The sequence below is a fragment of the Lontra canadensis genome, unplaced genomic scaffold (genome assembly GCF_010015895.1).
Source record: "Lontra canadensis isolate GAN:19392208 unplaced genomic scaffold, GSC_riverotter_1.0 scaffold4, whole genome shotgun sequence".
NCBI classification, from domain to species: Eukaryota; Metazoa; Chordata; class Mammalia; order Carnivora; family Mustelidae; genus Lontra; species Lontra canadensis.
The window spans coordinates 453749-479610 of NW_022630998.1; the positions used below are offsets into that span (position 1 = coordinate 453749).

At 43.7% G+C, this 25862-nt stretch overlaps 1 protein-coding gene across 6 annotated transcripts in view; it reads left to right on the forward strand.

The window, feature by feature from the left end:
• SNCAIP (synuclein alpha interacting protein) overlaps positions 1–25312 on the forward strand; it is a 155601-nt gene extending 130289 nt beyond the window's left edge. For 4 of the 6 annotated variants that reach the window (XM_032844261.1, XM_032844268.1, XM_032844292.1 and 1 more), the window contains 6 exons: positions 2265–2390; positions 5927–6096; positions 11610–11696; positions 12107–13175; positions 14478–14548; positions 24881–25312. In XM_032844261.1, the coding sequence (XP_032700152.1) occupies positions 2265–2390; positions 5927–6096; positions 11610–11696; positions 12107–13175; positions 14478–14548; positions 24881–24965 (1608 nt within the window). In that variant the 3' untranslated portion in view covers positions 24966–25312. Of the gene's footprint in view, positions 1–2264; positions 2391–5926; positions 6097–11609; positions 11697–12106; positions 13176–14452; positions 14549–24880 lie in introns of all 6 variants that reach the window. The other 2 variants (XM_032844272.1, XM_032844282.1) reach the window with 2 other exon arrangements.
• Positions 25313–25862: the final 550 nt, after the last annotated feature.

Here is a 25862-nt window from a genome sequence, read left to right on the forward strand (position 1 = left end):
TGTTGCGTAATGAATTGGGTAAGATCCTTAATTACCAGAAGAGCTTTTCATGCCTTCAGAAGAAAAGAAGGCAGGTTATTGAGCAATCCGGACTGAACCTGACTTGGAGAACTGTTGCGAGCCAAAGCAGCTCTTGGCCTCATACAGACCTTGGCCTGTTTGCCCAGATTTTCAAGCCCCTGCAAAGTCCAGGTCTCTAGATTCTTCCCCATATGTTGACAAAGAGAAAATTCCTAGTCTTATGAAATGTAGTATTCTATTTTCTACAACCCTGTTACTAAAAGTCAACACACCGTGAATAATAGTAAAGGTCATTTTCTTTTCAGGTGAAACAGCCTTATCCACTCTGATATGAATTGAGTCTGAAAAATGTGAAAATATGCCTGCAAGCAGTTACATATGGAACATTTCTAGCTAGGACATCAGAGAATACATACTTGTCTTCTCTGGCTTTCTGATTTGTAAAACAAGGGTGTTTGAATTGGATAATTCCCTCAAGTCTCCCCCACTCTGCAATTTTAAGATTCCATGATTAATATCAGAGAGCAAGCCAAGTCACCACAGGCATGACAACGACCCACTGAGGTGGCAGGGCTTTCCTTGTCACCCGTTGGATCACGGGAACCTGCCTTCTTGCTGTTTCCAGATCTTCTCCGTCGGCTTCAAACCAGTAGGTTGTGTTTTTCATCCAAAGAAACATCCACTCACCCAGATCTTTTAAGGAGTTAAGATCCCACGGTAGAAACATCTGGTTCTAAGTCAAAGTCATACCATTTCCCCCTTCCCAATTAGGAAACCAAAAGAAAGTTGTCTGCCTTGAACATAGGATACATCACCACCCACTCTGGCCCAAATATCAGCCCCAACTTTCCCCAGGTTTGCCTCCGAAGGAGAGGACAAGCACATCAGCAAACCCTGATCCAGAGTCCCACTCCCAGCCCTGGCCTCCAGCCTTTGCCCTGCCTCATTCTCCAGGGACCTTGAGGGTTTCATGTTCTGCAGGGTCTGCTTTTGCAGCTGACGCTCACCCTGTGTTCCCTGGGTGCCTTCTTGGTAGGTAATAGGCATTGACGGCATGTTACCCTTCTTGTTCTTTGGGGGGTCTTACTCCCTGCTCGCTCCCCCTGAAAGAGTGTGGTGTGAATGTTCGTTCTGTCCCTGATGTTGCCAACGCCTTCGTAAACAGTGCCTGGCTCCGCCCACAAAGGGCGAACCATGAAAGGAGTTGGCTGTTTTTATCCAACATTCCTTAAGCAGATTAGTTGGCATGTTCAGAAGGTGAAGGCAAATCTAATCCAGAAAAGTATAAAAGTTCATGACCAGTCCGAGCAAGTAACTGGAAAAAAAGAAAAAAACCTTTACAAGGCAAAGGAGAGGTTCAAGGCTATTTAAAACACACGATCATCTTTTTAAATGTCAAATTCCACTCACTAAACTTCATGCTGTTGTTTTTACCACTCTCGTGTTTTTTTAACATTATACTTAATTCATCTATTTTAAAACAGTGAAATCCCATCCCCCTGCTTTCTCCTGAGGCCAAACATAACATGAAAATACCACAAAATACTCAGTGGGTAGGACGCAAACGGGTTTTGACAACACGCTGAGCACACTATGTCTTTGCTCTTGAAAGGTTGCGTTCAGATCATCAGATGCCCTCCATTTGTCAGGGAATAAGGGAACCCTTTGCCTTTCAAACCCCACCGACATCTGGTCAGAGAAGTCAGGAGGGTCCTGATTTTCTCTCGGTGAGGTTATCTCAGAGTCAGCCATCTCAGAGTCAGCCTCCTGTTGACTGCAGGAGGTCTGGGATCACCAAGGCATGGTCATCAACTTCAAAGGAGAAGCTGGTTCTCTTATGCCTGAGGTTTTGTAATAATATTCCTGGACCTTAAAGACAGGACAACAAAGGAGCAAAAATTGCCTTGGCCTCGAAAGACTTAGATTCTGGTCCTGCTTTCCACCTGTCTAGCTGTGTCACTTGGAAGAAGTACTCAAATGTTCTACAAACCAACTGTACATCTAAAGAATAACTAAGTAAACCAAGAACTTCCCACTCTTAAAATTCTCTGGGCTTTCCTCCTTCATGGACTTTGAGTCAGAGAGATGCCTGGATTTTCAGTTCAGGAGGAATGGTATTTTCTGCTGTTAAGATAAACCTGGTTCTATGCAAGCTTCCCACATCAGAGTTTTGTTTTCCTCTGACTTTATTTCAGACTTGCTGCATGATAGTCCATTAATTGCCGCTGTCTTTGTGTTTGCAGGAAAAAATTCTTCTTTGGCTTCTTCAGTTTATGCAAGAACAGGGCATCTCCCTGGATGAAGTGGACCAAGATGGCAACAGCGCCGTCCACGTAGCCTCCCAGCACGGCTTCCTCGGGTGCATCCAGGTACACAGTCCCATTGCTTTGAGGAGACAAATGAGTTTATCAAGTCATGAAACTAAAAAACGGAAATATTGTTTACTGGAAGACATGTGTGGATTAAGTCAGCTTTTTCTGTTGTAGTAGATCATAAGGAATTACATTGATAGTTTCATTTTTCCAGAAACTCACAGAAACATCAGCCTAAAGAGCCCTATGGGTTTCCTGTTGAGCGTTGCGGTATGTCAAAAGAGACCGGAGATGGAGGGCTGTGATTTCTCCCCTTTCTGTGGGGCAGGGCGGAGTTTCTCGAATGCCTTCAGAAAGCCCCAGAACTAAAAACAGGGAGGCCTCAGATATTACCGTTGCTCCCCTCATTCCGTGGGCAGGCTAGGCAGGGTGGCCAGCCTCTCCACCCAACAGCGTCAGGTGGCCCCCCCCTTGTATGCCTACCTGCCTCACAGATGTTATCATATTCTGTGTGTGCAAGAGTGTAGGGTTGGGGAGCAGAGCCACAGAAGGGTGGGGGAGGTTCAGCCCCTGGCTGCCAGCCGCATGCTGCTTAGAGCGTGTGGAGATCCCATAAGAAGAGGACTCGAAATCTCATCCCTTGGCCGAATGCTTTGGTGCATGAAGCCGAGCCAAACCCAGTGCTGCCATCATAATAGCATGTGGCTGAAAGCCCAGTCAGGGTCCTCAGGAGTTTGAGGCACGTGTGACTATAAAAACCAGGTAGATCCCTTGACTTCAAAAAATGTTAAGTCCCTGAGTGACAGAGCAAACAGGGAAGGTGACCAACAAGAAGGAGGGAGAGCAAGAGGAGTGTGACCATGTGAGGGAAGCAAAGGCTATATACATCAGAAATGAAGTTTGTTTAGATTTGGCCTGGAATTTGATTTATGAGTGCGTCATTACCAGCATCAGACCAACCGCACCATTGTTATCATGGAAAGTGACCTGCATCTGTGGATGTGTTCCCACATCTGCCCGAGGTGTAGGAAATTCCTGACTGACCAAGTACAGCTGAAGGCAGTGAGGAAAGAAGTGCTTTTACCTCACGGAGTTCACGCAGTTCAGAATAAGCTATGTGTATATAGCAACTCTAAGAAAACAGCATCTCTTGTTGCCTTATTATATGGTATTTCTTTTATTGCAACGCAGCATGCTGATTTAACAGGAGTTTACTGATGTCCTACTATGTGTAAAGTAGATTGTATCCAAAAAAGAAAATCGGGCAGTGAGAACCAGTTGCTTAGAAAGGTAGAAGGGACTGGAGAGGATCTGGAAAAGCTGTAGGCATGGAAGGCAAGAAACTAATAAAAGCAAAAAAACAGAGGTAATAGCAGAATGTTCCCTAGAGCGTCTGCCCTTTGGAGAACGAAGTTGATAGGAAATATTCCACGTGTCTGGAAATTTCCCCACTAATGCTGGCAACGTGTGCATCTTTTCATTTAAGGCACAATGTTGTAAAAGCAGTGATGAGAACTCAGGGCCGAGAAAAAAGAGAAATTTAAATTGTTACCAGGATCTACAAAAGATGAAAGAAGTAGCCTGACTTTTTGTGGAGGAAAAATAATTGAACATAACCGAAAACTTCAATTTTTTTCCATTTAACAAAACACTCTAATATTTAATAGTCTTGAACTTTTTTTTTATCAGCTAATAAGTGACTGAAAGCCAAAGAAAACCAGCTGATAGCACTAATTCTGTTTGAGATTTCAGTTATTTTTCTTTTATATGCGAAGAGAGGCTGTCTGTGCTTTTGGGCCATTCATCTCTCCACTTAACACAAATGATATTTTTGGCAGTCGATACAGTGCCTGTGGAAACTTGGATGATCTTGGAAGCAGGTCTATCCACTGGGTGTGAGATTTTTTAAAAAAGGAAAGACACAGAGAGACTGAGGGCAGAACAGGAGGTGACCAAGGGCCCTTTTGAGGGGAGGCAGAGACCAAATCTAGGAAACTCTGGGAGGAAGATGGCAGAGGCCAGAGTCAAGGGAGTGAGTGTTGACAAGGACATTCTGGGGAGGCCATGGGAGCTCTGGGCTGAGGTGATCAGCAGTGCCACTCCCATAAGGAGTAACTTGGACTTTCATGGTGAGTGGCTGTAAACCAGAAGGAGATGAAGCCCCTTGTGACTTCTGAGTTTAAGCAAAATCTAGGAATTTAAAAATCTCAAGTGTTAATTTTGGGAGCAACAGTACCTTTTACTAATATAAACCCAGAGGTCGGTCTCATCTTGATAGTGTCAAAGGATTTGTTAGATTGTGGTAGCTGATTAATATTGATGTAACAGCTTTTTGTGGCATCTCATGTCGCCACAGTATAACTAGAAAAGAATTTTGATTTTTTTTAAATTAATGATGTCAACCGTGGTCCATTAAGTCTCTCTTCTTTTAACGATGCCTTGGCCAGATTCCATAGCTTTCTGCTTGCTTGTGACTTAACATTTACTCTAAACCAGTTTAAAATCTCGGTGTTACTTCGGAATCAAAGTGTTCTCCTCTCCAACCCAGATTAGACTCAGGGTTCAAAGGACACAGCCTGAGGATGGAGCCATGACTGGCTTTGTACACCTCACCTTAGCCCCGTTTCTCCTCCCTCTGCTGGGCACAGTGTTGGAGACAAGGAGGAGGGTGGGGAGAAAAGTTACCTGTCTCTTTGCTTACCTGGCAAAGGTCATGGCACTGTCTGTGAAAGCGGTCTGGCTTCTCTGGCTCACTGTAGTGGGCCACTAATGTCCTCTGTGGCAGGCTTCTGTGCTGAGTCTCTGCTGGGTGTGATAACGGGTGAGGTCTTTAGGGAGCTCTCTGGAGCCTCCCCTCTGATACCTGACTTGGGAACTCTCACCCTGGCTTCACATCCTCCTCCTCCCACACAGTCCCCTCCGCCTGTCACACCCACTACTCTTGCTGACGGAGAACCCTCTCCTTCCGTAGTTGGGTGATAGCAAGCTCACCCCAAGGCCCCTTCTATGATGTCTACTCAATTCCTGGGTCATATCCTTGCCAGACACACGGTGGGAGTGCGGGCTGCTCCCCACACAGCCCCTACAGGTCACTTCCCTTCAGTTCTTTTTTTATTTCTGACGGGGTAGGCTCAGCGACAGACTACATAGGCTTTCTGAGCAAATAGGAACAGGTAAACAAAATCCATCCCACTGTCTCCTCACAGCTGTCCCCAACTTTATGGGCCCACCCACTGAAAGGGACAAATCAGCCCACCTAGCCACTGCCTGCTCGGGAGACAGCCCTCTCAGTACAGCAGCCGGCTCTGCGCCTCACAGCCAGCTCCCACCAGGCCGGGTGCCATTGGTAGGACGGGGTCTGTTGCATGTGTGTGGGCTCTGAGGCAGGTATCTGATACCAACTCCTACAAGCTCCCCAGAGGCTCTCTTCTGTATGTGGTGATACCATTTGCCCCCTTCCACACCCTGCCATGGGCTCTGGTAACTGGTATTGGACTGGCAGGAAATGTTTCACTCACCTTTCTCTTCCCATCCGTACAAAAGGTTGCCGGGGAGGTCTCATAACAATCCCATGCCTCTGCGTGTTCCCACAGACATTGGTTGAATATGGAGCAAATGTCACCATGCAGAACCACGCAGGGGAAAAGCCGTCCCAGAGTGCCGAGCGCCACGGGCACACGCTGTGCTCCCGATACCTGGTGGTGGTGGAGACCTGCATGTCACTGGCGTCTCAGGTGGTGAAGCTAACCAAACAGCTGAAGGAGTAAGTGGCCCATCCTTTCCCTGCTAACTGAGTGGGCTGGTCCTCACCTGGCTGAGGTTTGAGCCTGCTGCCCTGGTGAGCTGCCCACATGCCAGCTGTCTAGAGAATTCCTAGCCTTCTGCCCGTCTTGTCTTCCTCTTCCATCCCAAGTCCTGCCAGGCAGCATCCATGCAGTGGGAATAGCCTAGTCCCCCAAGAAGAAAGTGCAGAGCACACTCCGTGAGCGGGGAGTGAGACGGCTCTGCCCCTCACAGCCAGCTCCTCCCAGGCTGGCTGCAATTGGTAGGACGGGGTCTGTTGCATGTGTGTGGACTCTGAGTTGGATGAGACAGTCTCTCTCCATGTGCACAGTTCATGGCCCCATGACTTAAGCACACACATGCATCCTCCCCAAACTTCTGTCCTTTACATTCTAGGAAATCATAAGAAGCCTGAGAGAGTAGGGAGAAAAAAAATAGACATGGGCCAGTTTCCCAGGTTTTCTAATGAAAAATGTATATTGGGGGAATCATCCAACAACTATCACCAGTAAATTTATGATTCATGAGTCCTTGGGATGTAAGATAGCATTCGGTCAGCGTGATGTTCTGTCTTGGTCTCAACGGAGTCCGTTCTGTTCTTGATGAGATTATCAAACTGGTAGCCGTTGCCTACAGAGAGGTCAGGGAGCATTTCTGGGAGGTTGTCATGATACGCCTGATGACAGGGGGACAGAGGAGAAGCCATCAGGTAGGTCACTAGGAGTCCAAAGAATCAAGGAGCTGACACCTTCTGGGAGCTCTAAGGTCAGCCCTTAGCAAACATACCAGCCAAAGTACAGTTGCCATGATGAGGAGGGATTCACCAACGATCCCATTCAGTATTCCAAGTCACGTAGACAGATTATGAGAATACACCCAAAAAATTAGACGTTAGAGGCAAAATAGTGTTTTAAATTATTTTAAAATATATTCTTTATTGGGCACCTGGGTGGCTCAGTCAGTTAAGCATCTGACTTCGGCTCAGGTCATGATCCCAGGAGCCTGCTTCTCTCTCTACCCCTCCCCCGTGCTCATGATCTCTCTCACGCTCTCTCTCTCTCTCAAGTAAATAAACGGAATCTTAAAAAATTAAAAAAAAATAAAAATACTCTTTTTCCTCTTGAAAAGAGACCTATGATGGCTGGGGGCCTTCACTGATCATGCGGCAGTATGACAAGTCCTTATACCCTCCAGCTCTTCTCTAAGCTGGGACAAACCTTCCTCTGTCCACTTCCGCCCTCTTGCCCCAGAGGCCAAGTCTCTGTCCCCTCCCAACCTCCCCCTACTAGAGTACGCACTTTAATGAGCTGGTTAGGATTTTACTAGATACAAATAAGGTTTAAAAATTAAATATTAAAAGGGTTCCTTCCAAGTGTTCTCTGCCCAGTTACACAAAACTCCCCTGGGGCAGGTGCGTTAAATGAGCTTCAAGGACTTAGAGCAACTGAAGGGAAGATACAAACTCACAACTCAGTAAGTTGCCTTTCCAAAGCAATCACACTCGTATGTATATTTTTACGTGCATGTGTAAGTATTTCTAAGGTTAAATTCCTAGAATGCGAATTGCTAAAACACAGGGCATATGTATTTAAACTGTGCATAGATATTGCCTAATACCCTTCCAGAAATGTTGTAGAAACATCCCTCCCCCACCGGGAAGTGTATGGACATATCCATTCAGAGGAACTTTAAAACAGTCCAATAGAATGGTTTTTTTTCTTTTCCCCTAAGATTCATACTCAGAGGGAAGATCTCAAAACACTCTCCTCAGCCCTGTATTGTGGAGTCTGTGAGCTGTTCATGAGCTATAACTCTTTACTGGTGAACTCTTCAAGGTCAGGGTCTTGGCTGTCCTCTCTGTTGATGGGCCCAGAATAAAATGCACATGTACGCTAATAGATAACAGTTCTTCCGTTGTCTCCAAGGCTGAATGCTGCAGACAGTTACGGTTAGGCCAGTGACAAGATAAAATATGAGAGGTGAGGTTGCAGACCCCGGTCTTTTACTTACTGTGTGCCTCAGTGAGATGGGCAGAACTAGAAGTTAACAGCGAAGTCCGCTGAGTATGGCCACCATAGCCTGTGCCCTTTAGGTTCCAGGGCTCCCCCACCCCCACCAGCACCGAAAAGTGCAGGAGGAGGGGTGAGAACCATGAGTTTTTCCAGTCCAAAATTCTGAGTTGGAGACGGTCCTGAGTGCCTTTTCCTACCAAAATACCTTTACTAACTCTTTGCAGTGAATAAATGCAATTGCTATTTAAAAAGTGACAACCTTCAGCTCTGTTAGAAATCCTGATGTACGAGCCTAGATATTACAGGTTGAATTGTGCCATCCCCCTGACCCCGAAAAAATAGGGTAGAGTCCTAACCCCTTGTACCTCAGAATATCCGCTTATTCGGAGATGGGGTCTTTACAGAAGGAGTCAAGTTAAAATGAGGTCATGAGGGTGTGCCCAAATCCAGTATCACTGGCACTGTCACGCAAGGGGGAAATTTAGGGATGCATGGGGGTGATCAGTCACTGAAGCATCTGCCTTCGACTCAAGTCATGATCTCAGGGTTCGAGGATCAAGCCCCGTGTCAGGCTCTCCGCTCAGCGGCAAGTCTGCTTGTCCCTCTCTCTCTCCCTCTGTGATCTCTCTCACTCTCTCTCAAATCAATCAATCAATCAATCAATCTTTGAAAAAAGGGGGGTGGAATTTAGCTATGGAGGCAGACACAGGGAGAACACCGTGTGAGCATGAGGTCAGTGATCAGAGTGATGAATCTACAAGCCAGAGATCTCCAGCAAACCATCAGAAACAAGAAGAGAATCAGGGAGCAGCCTCCATCTCAGCCCTCAGAGGACACCAACACTGCCAACCCCTCGGACTCAGACTTCCAGCCTCCAGAACTGTGAGACAATAAATTTCTGCCATTTTAGCCCCCCAGGCTGGTGTGGCTTGGTTCACAATGGTCCCAGCATGGCATATGTCCATATATGTTCTCATGTTTCATAAACTTTTGTATATTAATATTTCACATGATTATGTATTTAAAACTGGGCAGTCCTTGCTGAGGGCTTCTTTAGAATCTAGAGAGTAGAGTCCTTTTTTTTTTTTCCCCCATTCATACCTGGAATTTCAACCATCAGTCAACCCAATCGCCCCCAAATAGTTTTCTTAACTATACCATAATTCAATTTGACACCTAACAAACCCTTTAAGAGTAGACCGTCATCTATCTTGCTTCATCCGCTTAAGCCCCTCGCTATTGTTCTTAAAAACTTGACTTGCAATACCAGCTTGCAAAGTGGGAAAAGTAGAATGTTCTTAGGTGCTTTTGTTTTTTTTCTTTCTTTAGACTAAGGGTTAACCAACTGTAGACTACGGGCCAAATCCAGCCCATTGTCTGTTTTTGTAAGTAAAGTTTTATTGGAACCCAGCCACACACACATTCATTTACTTACTGTGCAGGGTTGATCTCATGCTAGAAAAGCAGAGTTGAGTAGTTACGACACAGATCATATGACTCACAAGCCTAAAATATTTATTATCTGACCTTTAGGGAAAAGTAGGTGAGTCACAGAACGAATGAGACAAATTGAAATTACAGATGTTTCTTGTCTTAGGGATGAAATGTTAGGACTAAGACTAACCATATCTGAAAAACAGGGTGCTTGGGGAGATGGAAGGGTGTCATCCCAGTCTGATCTCACGGAATTAGATTTAGGTGGCCAATGGCTGTTGGATATGTGCAGTGACACTTGGCAGGGAGAACACTGGGCTTCCTCAAGCTCGGATCTAAGGTCAGGCAGTCATTTTAAGAACACTTAGAACTCGGGGAACCTGGGTGGCTCAGTGGTGTCCAACTCTTGATTTAGGCTCGGGTTATAATTTCAGGGTCGTGACATCAAGCCCATTTTGGGGCTTTCACTGGGCACGGAACCTGCTTAAGATTCTCTCTCCCTCTGCCACTACCCCCCACCCTCACATGCTTGTGTGTACGTGCTTGCACTGTCTCTCTCTCAAAAACAGAAACAAAAAACCCACACATAAAACACTTGCAACTCATTCATTTAGTTCCATGTCCTGGCTCATGAGAGGGCCTACCATTTTTAATGCCAATTGTATTAGTTCTCTATTCCCATAACAAATCACAATACACCTAACGGCTTAAAACAACACAAATTCATCTTACAGCTCAACAGGTCCAAAGACCAGAATGGGTCTCCAGATTAAAATTGAGGTGTCCAGAGGTCACATTCCTTTCTGGAGGCTCTTGAATGGGTCTGGTTGCAGAATCAGTTCCTTGTGGTTGTAGGACCGAGGTCCCTTTTTTTGCTGGCTGGCAGCAAAAGGTCATTGCCAGTCCCTAGAGGCCACTGCATTCCTTGACTCATGACGCCTTCCTTCATCTTCAGAGCCAGCAACCACAGATCAAGTCTTTACACTCTGAGTGGCTCTGACCTCATCTTCTACCTCCTCCTTACTGTTAAAGATTCGTGACTAGATTAGATAACCCTTAATAATAATAATCCAGGATAATCTCCCTGTTTTCCTATCGCCTATAAATAATCTTGATTCTGTCTCAACGCTAATTCCCTTTGCCATAAAAGGTAACATAGTCCCACCTTCTAGGGATTAGAATGTAATAGACATCTCACAGGGAGCGGGGAGGTCACCACACTAACACTAGAGTTTAGTAAACAGTGCTCTTCTTTGGGAGTCAGAATCAGTTGGGTTTATTTTTCTCAAGTTCTCAAGTAATATGCTTTCTAAACAGATTGCAGTTTCTGTAACCTATGGCTTTTAACTGATTTTCTTAAATTTAAAACACGTTCTCATTCATATGCTCTTATTTCCGGAATAAAATGAGTGTTGCCATATCATGTTTCCCTTCATGTAAGAAAATACCAATATGGAAATAGTTGTGTTGTTTTATTTTGCTCTTTTCTGATCACTAAATTAATTCAATTACTTTAAATATTTAAACAATTCAGAAAGAGTAAATAATATATATAAGCATTTATATTATAAGTAATATATTTATATATGTTATATAGAGAGATTTCTTTAAAATGGTATTACACTACACACAGTATTTTGTAACTTCCTTTTTTACTTTATATACATACTTTTATACTTTGTGTGTGTGTGTGTACTTTATATATACACATATATTAGGGAAACATTTTCTATGTCATAGATACTGAAATATATTCTCAATTTTAGTAGTTGCCCTTATGGAAATAACTAAATTATTCACTTAGTCTTGTTGATGAGCATTTAGGTTACTTACAGTTTTTTCTAATGTGAATAAAAAGCCTTTTTTTGGGTACTTGCTAGTGTCCTTAGGAAAATTCCTGCACTGCAAAATGAAAAATACGCACATGTGTGAGGCTTTGGGATTTGTTGCAATTTATTGCAAATAATCACGAAAAAGTTTATAAGTACTCATTTATAGTAGTGGCCATGTATCAGAGAGCTCACACGGCTCCGTTTGTCTTTCCTAGACAGACAGTGGAACGTGTCACATTGCAAAACCAGCTCCAGCAACTTCTAGAAGCCCAGAAATCAGAGTCACTCCTTTCTTCGCCCAGGTAATACTAGGAACATGGGTGGTTAGAGTGCTTAGTTATCTTTAATCTCTGAGTCTTCTTTTGGACTTTTAGAAAAGATATCTTTAAAACTCTTCCAGACTCTATTTCTTCATCCTTTAAAATGGGAACATGGATATGTAGGTTCATAAGGTTGTTGAAGATGAGAATAATGGATGAAATTAGTGCCAAATGGATGTTTAAACAGCAAAGCAGTAGCCAAATTTATCGTCATGGCATTAGGTATGAGGCACTACTATACTCTGGTCGTACTTGCCACTCTGGAGATTGGTTTGTGTGGACATTAAGGGATTATCCTTATTCCAGTCCTGTTGATTTGTTGTAAGTCATTCGTGGCAGTGAAGGAAATCAGTGAGAGGAAATCCCCTCATATGTTCTTCATCATCTTTCAGTTCACCATCCTCCCCAGCTTCCAGAAGGTCCCAGTGGAAATCTCCAGATGCAGATGATGAGTCTGTAGCCAAAAGCAAACCTGGAGTCCAAGAGGGGATTCAGGTTCTCGGAGGCCTGTCAGCATCCAGCCGGGCCAGGGTCAAAGCAAAAGACGAAGATTCTGACAAAATCCTACGCCAGTTACTGGGAAAGGATATCTCAGAGAGCGTCTGCACCCAGGAAAAGCTGTCCTTGGAATTCCAAGATGCCCAGGCTTCCTCTAGAAACTCCAAGAAGATCCCTGTGGAGAAGAGGGAACTGAAGTTAGCTCGGCTGAGGCAGCTGATGCAGCGGTCCCTGAGTGAGTCCGACACCGATTCCAACACCTCTGAGGACACCAAGAGCACGCCTGTAAGGAAGGCCGACAGGCCCCGGCCGCAGCCCATTGTGGGATGTATGGAGAGTGTGGACAGCGCAGAAAGCTTACACCTGATGATAAAGAAACACACCTTGACGTCAGGACGTAGGTTTCCTTTTGGCATCAAGGCCTCCAAATCTCTGGATGGCCATAGCCCATCCCCCACCTCAGAGAGCAGCGAACCTGACTTGGAATCCCAGTGTCCCGGCTCAGGGACCACTCCCCCAAGCCAGCCCTCTGGAGACCCCACTCAGCCCAGCCCTGACAGCACCGTTGCCCAGAAAGTGGCTATGAGCCCCAAGAGTGCCCTCAAGTCTCCATCTTCCAAGCGCCGGACCTCCCAGAACTTGAAACTCAGAGTTACCTTTGAGGAGCCTGTGGTACAGATGGAACAAAGTAGCCTTGAGCTAAATGGAGAGAAGGAGAAAGATAAAGGCAGGACCCTCCAGAGGGCCTCCATGAGTAGTGAATCGGGAGACCAACTGAAAAGGCCTTTTGGAACCTTCCGGTCTATCATGGAGACACTCAGCGGCAACCAGAACAATAATAATAACTACCAGGCAGCCAATCAGCTGAAGACATCCACACTGCCCTTAACCTCACTTGGCAGGAAGACAACAGATGCCAAGGGAAATCCCGTGAGCTCTGCTGGCAAAGGAAAGAATAAGGCGGTGAGTGCTATTTGGAGACCCCCTTTTTTGCCTTTGAATTCACTATGCTGTTCCTCACACTAAGATGGGTGACCCTTGCCACCGTGAGCGAATGCCCAGAAAAATTCCCAAGAGATGCACAGAAAGCCCCATCCATGTGTTTTCTAATGAGATATGGCATATTAGAGTCTAGGCCCTTGGCTCTTCCTTTAGAAAATGCTCTAAGAGAGAAAGATCAGATACACCACAGGACATGATATGCTGATCCTCCAGTTGCCCGAAATTGTGTGACCCCTGAGTGTTAGGAGTCCTAACCTGGGAGGCATTTCTACAAGATCAGACCACCAGGTGGTGTGAAATCAGGCCCTTCCTTGGCACTTGGTCTTCCTCAGGAAGTGTTTGCTCTGCTTATCTGACTCGCTAGTCAAACCCAGTGGAAGAGCACGTAAAGAGATATTCTATTTCTAAAGACTTAACTGCTCAACTTTGCGATGACCTTTGACATGAATACACCCGCAGGGACCCTCCGCATTGGCATTTTATGACACAAACCCCCCTGAGCGTTGATCAGGATAATGCCAGAGCCATCTAAAGCACTCGGTACCTGAGGCATGGCCGAGTGTGCCATGAACTACATTTTGTAATTGTATTTCCTAGAAAGGCATGCGCTTTAAAAACCAGTGAAGAGCTAGGAACATTTTTATCAGCGATAAATGTTTGCTCTGTGCTCTGTGCTCTGTACATGCGGTGCCATCCCCCCAAAAATGGTATGGCATCGCAGATGTGAACCTCCAAGGAATGCAAGGACCCCAAATATCCCTCCAATCTAGAGAGTCCCAACTGGCATAATTGATTATGAGCCATAAGGAGAAACTCCATGACGCTGAGGTTTAAGACCTGTCCAGATTCTTTTTGCAATTCCGAAATCGAGTTTCTGTTAATATCACTCTCATTAATTGAACGCCCGTTTTAACTACACATTGAATTCCAACGTGAATTGTCTGTCGTAAGGGACTTCCGTGTTGTATGCATTTCAGCTAGAAAAGTACCCCCCCACCCACCGCCCCACGTGCCCCAATCCCTAGCCCCTTTGGGTTTCACGTGGCCAGCCTTACCTTGCTCACATTAGACTTTCCCAAGTCACTTAATGGGTTCTGTCACCGGGAGGGAACGGATGACCTCAGCAGCTCCCTGCGCTCCTGAACGTGTGAACAAAGCTTCTGTCCACTAATCTGCCTCCTGCATGCCTCCTGTTGTTTGAGACACGTGCATGTGCCGAGCTCTGTTGCATGTTTCAGATGATGTTTAATTGCACCTCTCCAGGAGATGTACGGCAGCTGCATCACCCTTTCTTCTAACACGCTGACGGAAGAGCCTCAGTGTAACCGCGCACGGTACGTGGTGCTAGCTCGCGGGTCCCTCGCGCACTGGGGCCATGCCTTGGCTTCCAGCAGCGTGACCTTTGAAACCACGGTCCCTGAGCACCCTTAGCAGGAACTGATACTGACAAAGAAAATGATCCCTTCCCCCGCAACACAAACCCCCAACAGAAGCAGCCAGTCTTATAATGGGGCTTTAGAAAGGGACCAAGGGCCCGATTGTGGCGGGGTTTCATTCCAGCCGCAGAGGGCAGAGGAAGCTACTCACCTTACAAACATGCTGAGTCTCCCGGTTGACTTTGGCTTTCAGTCTTTGTTTTAGTGGAGTCAAGTACCCAGTAAGTATAGAAATTAAATTTCCCGTCTCGGGTGGACGGAGTTGATCTCTGATCAGAATCGGAGCTGTGAAGGAGGGCTGAGGTTTTATTTCATTGCTGATGCTAGACTGAAAGCTCCTTTCATCACCGTGCTTAGGAGAAGCAAGGCCCTGCCATTCTGAAACTGCTCTCGCTTAACGCTCAGAACCCCCGTGCCCTGCCGTTAGCCCGTCTGGGTGTGCCCACCAGACAAACCACGGGGCTTTCCCAAACAAAATATTTACGCTTCAAAATGCATGGACTGTATACAGAAAAGAGTCATCTTCAAAGGTCCCCGGGGGCTTGGGCGCTTCTCTGGGCAAAGTCCTTCTGCATCGGGACTTTCTTTCCTCCCTTCCCCCCCACCTCCCAGGGAATGTGCCCAACTCCCACTCCCAGACAAAGCAGGAAACAGGAGCAGTGACAGGAGAGTCGTGGAAGGCAACTTCCTGCACTTGGTGCACAGGGTGACTGGCTTCTGTCAGAAGAAACCCCTAAATTCATGTTAAGGGAGGTTGTCACTTTTAAATCATTCAATCTTGCTTTAATATGATTAAAAGAAAAACCCGGAACGCCTTGCAGCACCCTTCCAAAATCCTCTGCAGCGTTTTTATGAATGTGCATCTGTTTCTATAGAATGACAAACACATCCAAATCAGAGTGTATGTATTGTAAGTATAAATTTATAAATTTTAGTTCAGAATACTAAGGCACAAGAAATGTCACTCTTTTTGTTGTTGTTGTTTTTGACCCCTTAAATCAAGTTTAATCTGCTCCAGGTCTCTGGTCAGCCCAAAGGAGAGGTAAATCTCGGGCATTTCTGGGAGTGCCCCTAGGGGACTCATTAATTCAGTACATTGAAGGAAGCATCTTGGAGCTTAGGTATTTACTGGTCACCAACATTCAGCTTGAGTCAGGCTCACATAGTGCCTGAGTTTGGGCTGCTTCCAGCCACCCTGGGGCAGGGAATCTCAACCAGTTTTGTGAACCCAGGGCTTGGGGTAGGAAGGAAATAGAAAGAAAAAAAAAATGTCCATTTCCTTCCCAGACATTGGTATTAGTCACCTTCTGTTCCTCTCAACCCACTTCCCCACCCCCATGCCCTTCTTAGTCCCAGGTGAGGTCAGGTGTGTCTTCTGGTACCTGGAAGATTCCGCTCTTGTCCTTAAACAGAAATCACCAGCAATACCCTCAGGAAAGGCAGCACAAAGACTTGACAAACTCTTGGGAGGGAGAAGGAGAACATCTGTCATCTCTCGAAGGTTCCTACAATACCTAGAAACAAGACAGTTAGTATCATGGTAGATTGTCCTGCCCGAAATATTTCATCCTTTTTATAAGCCCTGGAACAAAGCTGAACGACCTTCTGTAATAGAATTACAAAAGTCAGAGCACCAAGTGAGGCTTTGGGGCTACGGAGCTATCTAACTCTAGGTTAAACCTTTCCTACTCAGTTTAGGGAACAATCCTTCTAAAGGCTCAGTTTTGAGCCTCAGAGTCACTGGATTTTCATATTAACAGAGTTTGAGTTCAGCGATAAGCAGAAACCCGAAAATAAAAATATTCAGTGTATTTAAATAAGCATCCTGGCCCCTTCCCCTCCCTCCTTTATAAATTAACCTCTACTTTATCATGGTTCCTGTTTAGCGTGTGTTCCACAGAAAAAGTCTCTTGTTGGCTCACACTGGAGAGGGGAGGTTTCTCGAATTCCCTCATAAATGACACAGAGGCAGAGAGAATGGGGCCAAGTTCACTCTTTAGACAAAATAAGGGTGGATAGCTATAGTGGAAATGAATATTCCTCTGAGAAATTAACACTAGCATGAGATCATGGGCATGAAAAACACCTAACTGACTGTAGTACTTGCTTCATATTGTCCACGGGACCCACTGAAGGAACGTCCCACAGAAAGATACAATGTAGAAAGGAACCCACATGTTCCTCCCTCAGTGATGCCTTCAAATTCTGGCCCAAGAATTTCCTTGAAGGCTAAACATCTCCTCTCGGGTAACAGAGATTCCCCAGGCTTATATAACTGTGGAAACCAATGGCAGTTGTTGGGTTGGAGTTGGTTCCAAAAATTAATGCTATCAAATGGCCCTATCTCTATGACCACAGGAGAAAGAGTGGGGCCCCAGCACCTAGTTGCAGGCATACGTTGGAGTCACATTTTAGTTCCTAAGTAATGTTTATTTTTCCTGGTAAGGGAAAGATATGAGCAATAAACACATTTGAAAGAACATCACCTCTGGGTGGGGGTTCTGTTTGCTATTTATTTTCCTAAATTGGTCACAGCTTGATAGCCCAGAATCTAAATTTCTTTTCAATGCCCTTTAAAATTAGATCCAACTCCATTACTCTGGACAGCTTTCCCAGAGTGTTTCCATAGACGATGATGACTGTATTTATAACAAACAGATTTATCTTTACTTTTTCCTATCAAGGACAAGTTGGTTTTGAGTTATCACAACCCCAAGGGGATGTTTGCAATTACTTGTCTTAAAACGCCAATAAGACATTCATTTCCCAGAGTTTAAGTCTAAGTGAGACCTGTGACATGTGGCATGAGCTTTGCATCCAGCTACCAAGAGGCAGAGGACATCAGCCCCCTGGCGACTCCTAGCCACATGCTCTGTGACCACAGTGCCACTGTGGCCTGAGACCCTCGTCCTCCTGACAACACCAGCGCAGACTGCTTCAGAAAACAGGAAGTGATAAACACCATGCGTGTGGGTTTTACTGCCAAGGAATCAGCCACCTGGGAAATGATCCATCCAGAGCCAAGAGCTCCGGTATCCGATATTTTGCGTAGATGTCAAGGTTGTTCAATAACCCCTCAACAAGAGTCCTATATTTGGCTTGACATGGTGTGAGGTGTGGCGGTGGTCATCTGTGAGGCCCGGTAGGAGGTCAGAGTTGAGGGTGCCCACCCCCTCCAACACACACATGGATGCAAGTGCTTGCATACACACACATTATGTCCTTACTGTCAGGATACCATGCTAAACAAAAATAGTGAGCAAAGACAGGGAAATCATTGGAAAAGTAGAGATGAGGCCCTGGCTGAGAGCTGTCTCCCAAGTACAGTGAGTGCCTTCAGCCCCACTGATGAGCATTTCCAGACTCATGATGGGAAAATCCAGTTGGCACCAAAAAAACTAGCCCCTGATCTTGCTGAACAAAGGCATCCTTGCCGTCATTTCTCTGGATATAAGAAAATAACCACATTCTAATCTTGTCTTTAATTTTTTTAGCTTAAAGTATCTATTTTTAATTCATATGCTTTTTAAGTATTCTTGAAAGGATGCGTCTATAATTTCTTGGTCATGGCTGTGTGATACCTCGAGGACTTAGTTCTAGAGAGACCTCCCCGGGAGCAGACAGAGTCTTCCCAATGTAACAGTTTAGAAAAGTTGGTTCAAGGGCTAATACAAAAAGGGAATTTAGTGATTACAGACAACGACATTATTGCTCAAAAATTATAGTTTCGACTTCTAAGCCTTGATCTGAAGTGGATATTCATTTTTAAAATACTAGCTCTGGGGCCTAGAGCCAGCCCATCAGCAGGAACTGATACCAGTTCCCTGAGGTGAACTTCCTCTACTCCCGAACCCCCTAGAACCCACTTGGTCTCCTTCCCCTCCCTTCGCCCCATGTGTCCCCAGCTTCTGTGTGTTCCCTGTACAACTCTTATCCCTCCCACCCTCACCTCTGCCTCCTTAGGGTTCATATTAGTTTCACAGGAAAAAACCCATATTTTGTACTAGAGCTTTGTCCCTATGACTTAGAGGAGAGAGGAAAACCCAGTCTTGAACATTTCCCCAAGAGCAGGTTCTCCTTTGCATGGGCCATGGTTTTGCATTACCCTTGGCTGTTGCACAGCAAAATCTTGTGTTTGGAGGGAAATACTCATGTTGTGGGGGATAGTTAAAATGATCAGACCCTCCCAAAGTCTCAGCACAACTTCGCAAACCCTTTATAACAGCCACCAGAGTTCCCAAGGTTGACCAGAACCTGATTCACAAATGGAGTTTCTCTTCATACATGCCGTATATGCACCGGGAAAAGGAGAAAGCATATTCTGCCACAGAAAGACAATTACAGTTTAGTCTCCAAATATGAGGAGCTGAGACACAGAAAAAGCTATTGCAACTGAGATCCCAGGTTTAGTCTTCAAGCACCGCCCTTGGAAGGCAGGAAATGAACATGTGCAACAGCCAGGAACGAGAAGTAGGAGGGTCCAGAGAGAAGACCTTCCTTCCAAACCAAAACCATCCCCCCAGAAATACGTTCTTTCAGCATGGGAATCCTGGTTTGAATGCAATCACAGAATTGAAGAACAAATGACTCCCTTCTCCCACCTCCATCCTCTTTTCCTCCCTCCCCTCCACGGTCCTGGTGTGAACCATGAAATGTCACAGAGGAAATCGTCCTGTTAGTGTCCTATAGACACCATCTCTGCTACCACGGGGGTGTCTCCGAACATTAAAAGAGCAGTTCCTGTCTATAAGCTCAGAGGAAGGCTGGAGTTTCCAAAAATCAGCAATTCATTTGAGGTTGAAAGTACCAGCTAGAGACTTTACCCAGACAACTTCCAGTACCTTCACCAAGCATCCCTGCTCCAATCACAGTCATGTGGGATTTTCCTTCCCATGCTGAGAATCGAGCAGATACATTACCTTCCCGAATGCCACATCCCTGGTTTGCCAGTGCACTCAACGGCACCACCATCTTTCCCTCTAAGCCAGGCATTTCGTTGTGGCAGCATGAGATATGCTGCCTTCCTAAAAGAGATCAGAATCCAGGGAGAATTAAAAGACTATACAGTTAAAACACAGTAAACTCCAGGAAACGCATAGGAGCTTCATGCGGGTGGGGACCCTTGACAGCCTCCCTACAACCCCCATTTGTAACCCCAGTGTCCAGCTTGGTGCCTGGCCCATGCTAGAGACTTCATAAATATTTGGTGAGAAAGAGAGTGGAGAGAGGAAAGAAAGAAGAGGTAAAAGCAGAAACAAAATAAAAAGGACTGAGCCTGTCATCCCAAGAAAAGATGGTGTCCTCTATCTAAAATCTAGGCTCTTCGATTACAGGCCCACCTGCCTACAGTGAGTTTTTCGTGTGGGTACTTGGAGGGCAAGTTGTTTATTCTTTGAGCCGGAATCCCATTTTTAGTAGATGGGATTTAGAGATTTGCTCTCAGTATGGTTCTGAAGGAGATCACAAAAGTAACAAAGTCTCCCTGTTTTGGGTATCAGAGGAAGAGTAATGCATGCCCGTGGACCTTTTTAGACTAATCCTCTAAGTAAATTGCTATCTGGTCATGATGGGCTGTGGAAATGTGGAATCCGTGCCTAGATGAATCAGCAAGTTAGATTACTTGGAAAACTGTTATTTAAATTTAAGCCTTTTCTTCTTCCCAATTTTGGTCACTGAGAATGTGATTTCATATCCAAAAATGAAATCAAGGAACAGCTAATTATCTGAATAATTCATGCCAAAATTACCCAAACAATTCTGTTCCTTTGAATAGTGGTAATTCAGGACTAGGAAGGAAATTGAAGGATTCGGGGAGGCTTGAATTATCCTGATATTATTCAAATAAATGCCTCAAATACACACTCGACTCTTATCATGCTGGGTTGTGTCCTGCAGAAAGTGTTATTTTTTAATGTTCTTGACCACAACACCCCTTCTATTAAAGCAGAAATACTGTTAGTGTCTAAATGATGAGATCATCCTTAAATTACAACCTAACCCTTCTTTTTAACTTTTATTATTTTTCATTTCCTTTTTTGTTGAACTGCTATAGGTTCATATATATATATATATTTTTTTTTTTTCATAGAGAGAGAAAGAGAGACAGTAATGCTAGCGTTCTAACAAAAATTTGCTCTCCTCTGCCCAACCTACTCTGTTCTGTAATTCCACTCCTCTGAATCAATCACTTGGCTTTCTTTCACATGTATTTTCTAGTATTCTGCCTAGTTAAGTCACATGCTTATTCAGATATTTAACTTTAGATAATCTCTCTGTTCATTCTACTGTACTTCTATAGTATAAAATGATAGCTCACACTTATAAAGCAGTTACAGGTATGAAAGAATATTCCAGGTACCACATGCATCATAACTGTTTTAACCTTCATAATGACCTAGTATGTTAGGTACTATTATCAAATTTTGCAGATTGGAAGCCAAGGCACAGAGAGATTATGATCTTACCCAAGCTTGTATAGTAATGATGATAACAAATTATGGAGCCAGGATTCAAAGAATCTATATTCTCCACAAAGAACCAAACTTATCTAGCTCTATTTTAGCACCTAACACTGTCCCCTACCCCCAAACACACACACACACACCCATCCCTCCTCTTCCCACCATTAATAATACAGTTGTATCTCTCTTTGGGTGTTGTTTATTAGTATGGCTGTATAAATATTAATCACAGTAGGTCCAAGGAGTATGCCATAATGTGTTTCCTTTCTAATTATAACTTTACATTTTGGGGGCAGAAAATAATTTTGACTTCTCAGGTTACAATTCCTTTCTAAATACTTTGTGGGAGACAGAAACCTCCCTTTAGCACATTCAGGCAAATTAGGTGTCTCTCATTTTGTCTTTTGGTGGAGACAACCTCTGTCCTCCTGCCCCAGTCTGGACTGCTGTGATCTAGCAGTGCTGCACAGCTGTCTTCCTGTTGTTTCCCCCCCATACATTATTCTGGGAATTGCTTCTGCTTCTCTCCTGTGTAGAACCCTGTTTCCTGAATCTGTCTTTTCCCATTTTGGGTTTATGCTCATGTTTTGGTAAACACATCTTCCCATCTTTGGTAGGTGAATGGGTGCTAAATGCCTGTCTGAAAACATCTTCAATTTGCCCTGATACTGGGTTAGATGTATTTGGCTGGGTATAGAATTCTAGGTAGGAAACACTTTTCCTCAGAATCTCTAACACATTTCATTTTCCTCTTGCTTCCAATGTGCCTGTTGCGAAGCTCCATTCCTCTCAAATTGCAAATCCCTTGGAAGCTATTGTGATTTTCTCTTTATCCCCAGTATTTTGTCATGATGTCATTAACACTCCTGACATGTGGGCATGCAGCAGGCTTTTTCAGTCTGGAAACCTATATGTTTCAGTTCTGGGAAACGTTTTTGTACAATTTCTTTGAAATTTTTGTCCATTGCAATTTCTCTGTTCACTCTTTCTGGAAATAGTACTATTGTAATGTTGGGCACACTGAATCCATCCTCAGATTTGCTAACTAGTTTTCTATCTTTATCCATACTTTTGTCTTTTGTAGTTCTTTTAGTAAAGAACTTTTGCTTTTTTAGTTCTTTTAGGAAAGAACTGACTTGTACCTTCCAACCTTCTGATTTTTTATTTTTGCTATAATGGTGTTAATTTCTAAAAGTACCTTGTTGGTTTTCTCTTTGTTTCCTTATTGTAGCATTATACATGTGAATTTTACAGACAAATATAAATGTATATTTTTTTTTCTTTTTCTCCTTTTTGCAGTAAAAGGTATTGCAGTAAGTATTTGCAGTAAAAGGTATTTACATTGGTATTATTTCACTGTATGAATGTACTATTTTTAATGCTTCATTTTATTGAGATTCCGGCCTTCTTTTGACTTATAGCAGCTCTTTCTATATTACATATTAGGAAGACTAACCCTGTATAGTATGAATTACAGACATTTTCCCAGTTTTTCTTTCCTTGTTAAAGATGTTTAAAGCTCTCATTGGCTCTGTATGTCATCTCTAGTCACTTTGACTTCCATTTCTGTTTATTTTGGTTCTGTCTTTCATAGTAGCACTTTCCTCAAATATCTGATGATCTCTGACTCATTTATATTCACTAAAGCTGAATGGAAGTTCTGACTTAATGGGCGAGGCTTGTTGACTGGTCAGTGTTGCTTCACATGAACTGGTGAGGACTAGGCTCTTCTGTTGGGAAAGTCCCTACTAGTATTTGTAAGTCTTTTCTCTTGGCCAGTTCATTTCTCAAGTTAAGGAAACTCCAGTCTCCTGCTGGTGCCCATAACCTGAGTGCCAAGAATTCATGAGTCAGACTAATAGGAGATGGGTTGAGAATCATATTCTCACTTAGGGAGACTTTCATTTAATCTCATGGGTTCTTCCCCCTTTAGCTGAATTCTCTCTGGTTCGCGCCTTGCAAATTGTAACCTCCAGTCTTTTTCACAGTGGGAAAGAGACAGTCACCCAGCTACACTGGGTCAGAGAGATAATCTGGGATCTGAATTGCTACTTCCAAAAATTTTTCTAATAATCTGGGGTGCCTGGGTGGTTCAGTGGGTTAAGCCTCTGCCTTCAGCTCAGGTCATGATCTCAGGGTCCTGGAATCGAGCCCCACGTCCGGCTCTCTGCTCAGTGGGGAACCTGCTTCTCCCTCTCTCTCTGTACTCTGCCTCCTTGTGATCTCTCTCTCTGTGTCAAATAAATAAATAAAATCTTAAAATTTTTTTTTCCAATAATCTTCCCATTTTTAGCACCATTCAGCACCCACTGTCACTTCCAGAAATACATGGTGCTTTTGGTTTCTGCATCTTGCAGTTTGCTGGGTTCCCTGCCCATGGGCTTAGATTTCTGCATCTTCTGCTCTGTTGAATCAGCTCCACAAGCCCTTCTACCTTCCTGTTTCTGAAATAGTGTTGGTATTTTGTATATTATCATCCCCTCTCACTTCCCTTATTTGTTTAGGTTTATTCCTTTCTTATTTCTTTACTTTCCTTTTAGTGTTGTTTTGTGAGAATGGAGTGATGAATGTGTGTATTTAATCCACCATGTTTAATTGGAAGTCCTTAGAGCATCTTTTTACCAATCAGGTTTTTCTTTCCCTTTCTTCCCTTTCTTGCCCATAGACAATCTCTAAAGTTCTACTCAGGGGCACTTGGCTGGCTTGGTCAGTAAAGCTTGCAACTCTTGATCTCAGGGTTATAAGCTCGAGCCCCACGTTGGGTGTAGAGATTACTTAAAAGTAAAATCTTTTTAAAGAATTAATAAAGTTCTTTTCAGAGGAATAAATAAAGTAAGAATTAGAACTTTCAGGTGTTGATGAGGATCAAATACTTCCTGGAACACTGAAAATAGTCTACACCGTCTTTGCAAGCAAGCATGATTTTGAGGCCATAACACTCCACTTGAAGCTCCCCATCCAAATATGTCCTCATGTTAGCAAGTAGCATTACTGGAAATACTTTGTTTGTGTCTAATGTAGCAAAAAGAAGGAATTTATTAATATGTAGGCTCACCCACCTTCAGAAGGTGACTCCTCTCTGAAGATTTGTATACCCAGAATGTGAACAAATGCGTCCACCTAGAAGGAAATTCACTTACAAAACATGACTGTTCCAAGGCTTAAGCTTGTGCTTCTTTCCATAGGCTTACTAGGTATCAAATATGGGGGGTGGGGTGGGGTGGGGTGGAGAACGGCATTACTTTTTCTTAGTTTTTTTTTTCTTTTTCCCCTAGACTTTCCTACTTATTGTCTTCCAGCAATAATCACACCACCAAATAAGCAGCTTCTTTGAATAATTAGGACTCAAGCTTATTGGACATTAAAGAGGTCACCAATGAATCCGTGTCAGTAAAATATAAACATCTCATTTCCACTCAACCAGCATTACTATACTTACTATCTGATTTGACATGACTTTGACAGGAATTTTATAAAATTCACTTGACTAGAATCTTGCCTGGATTCCAGTCAGCATGATTGAGAAATAACTTCCAGAACCAAATTAAAAAGTGTTTGCTAAGTGTGTGTTATTACATGACTGTAGTTTTTATTGTTTAAAGAGTGGTTTATATGAAAAGAGAATAATTTGCCTAGTAGAATAAAGTATTCTTCAGTGTGGTTTGTATGAGGATAATTTCCATTTTTGGTAAGTTGTTTAGTGGTGTTGTCTTGTAACTTGACCATAGTTTTATCTAATTCTGACCTTTATGGTTTTTCTTCTGCTTAGGCATAATGACATCAATAGAAAAATGAAGAAATCCTACAGCATAAAGCACAATGCTGAGCCAGAGTCAAAAGAACTCTTCTTGTAAATCACTTTTTTCTTCTCTCTCATTGCTGCCCTTTGGACACCATTGGAAATTTCTGGACTATCCACTGTGGAAATAGAATCATGAGAACAATGCCTCACCAGCAGAAGAACAATATCAGGATGCCTTAAATTTATAGTGGTAGACTATATAATACACATTTTGGGGTGATATTTGTATATATAACTTGTTTCTAAAGAGATGCCATTTAAAAGCATGATTGGGCCAATGTATGTTTTTTAAGATTGGATTGGTACATCCACCAAGCCACTGGCACCATCTTGTCTTTCATCAGTTGCATGAGTGTTTGCTAATGTTGACTGAACTTTCCTTTCCTAGTAAAATGGGCAGTTTGGTAATGGGCAGTTGCTCTCATTGAGGGCTCAGCTGCTCAATGAGACCAGGTCAGTGGTATTGTTTTCTGTCAAGGGTGTTTTTTCTGTCATTTCTACTTTTTGTATAAAGGAAATAAAACAATGTTAACAGCACCTAGAAGCTTGGGGCACCTACTTTGTAATAAGCCTGTGATGTTCTGCTTTCTAAGGGACCTTGAGAGTATTTTGATTGCTGATATTTTATTTCAGGAACAAACTGCCTGTTTTAGCTATTTTCCCATAGGGGTGAAATAAAACATTCTAGTTTTCATTAAGTACTAAAGGATCAGACAAGTATATAAAGTAAGTCAATTCCTTCTGTCTTCTCAAACCCCAGTGTTGACATGGGAAAATACTAATGACAGCTAAGGATTCAGCCCCTGTTTGGGTCACTTTTTCTGTCTAGAACACATTATGAGACCTGTCTAATCCCTTTAGGAGACAGTGTGGAGCCTGAGTTTATAACAACCCTATTGTTGATACAGCTCTTTCAGTCCATGTAAGCAGTAAGTTCCAGATGGTTTCG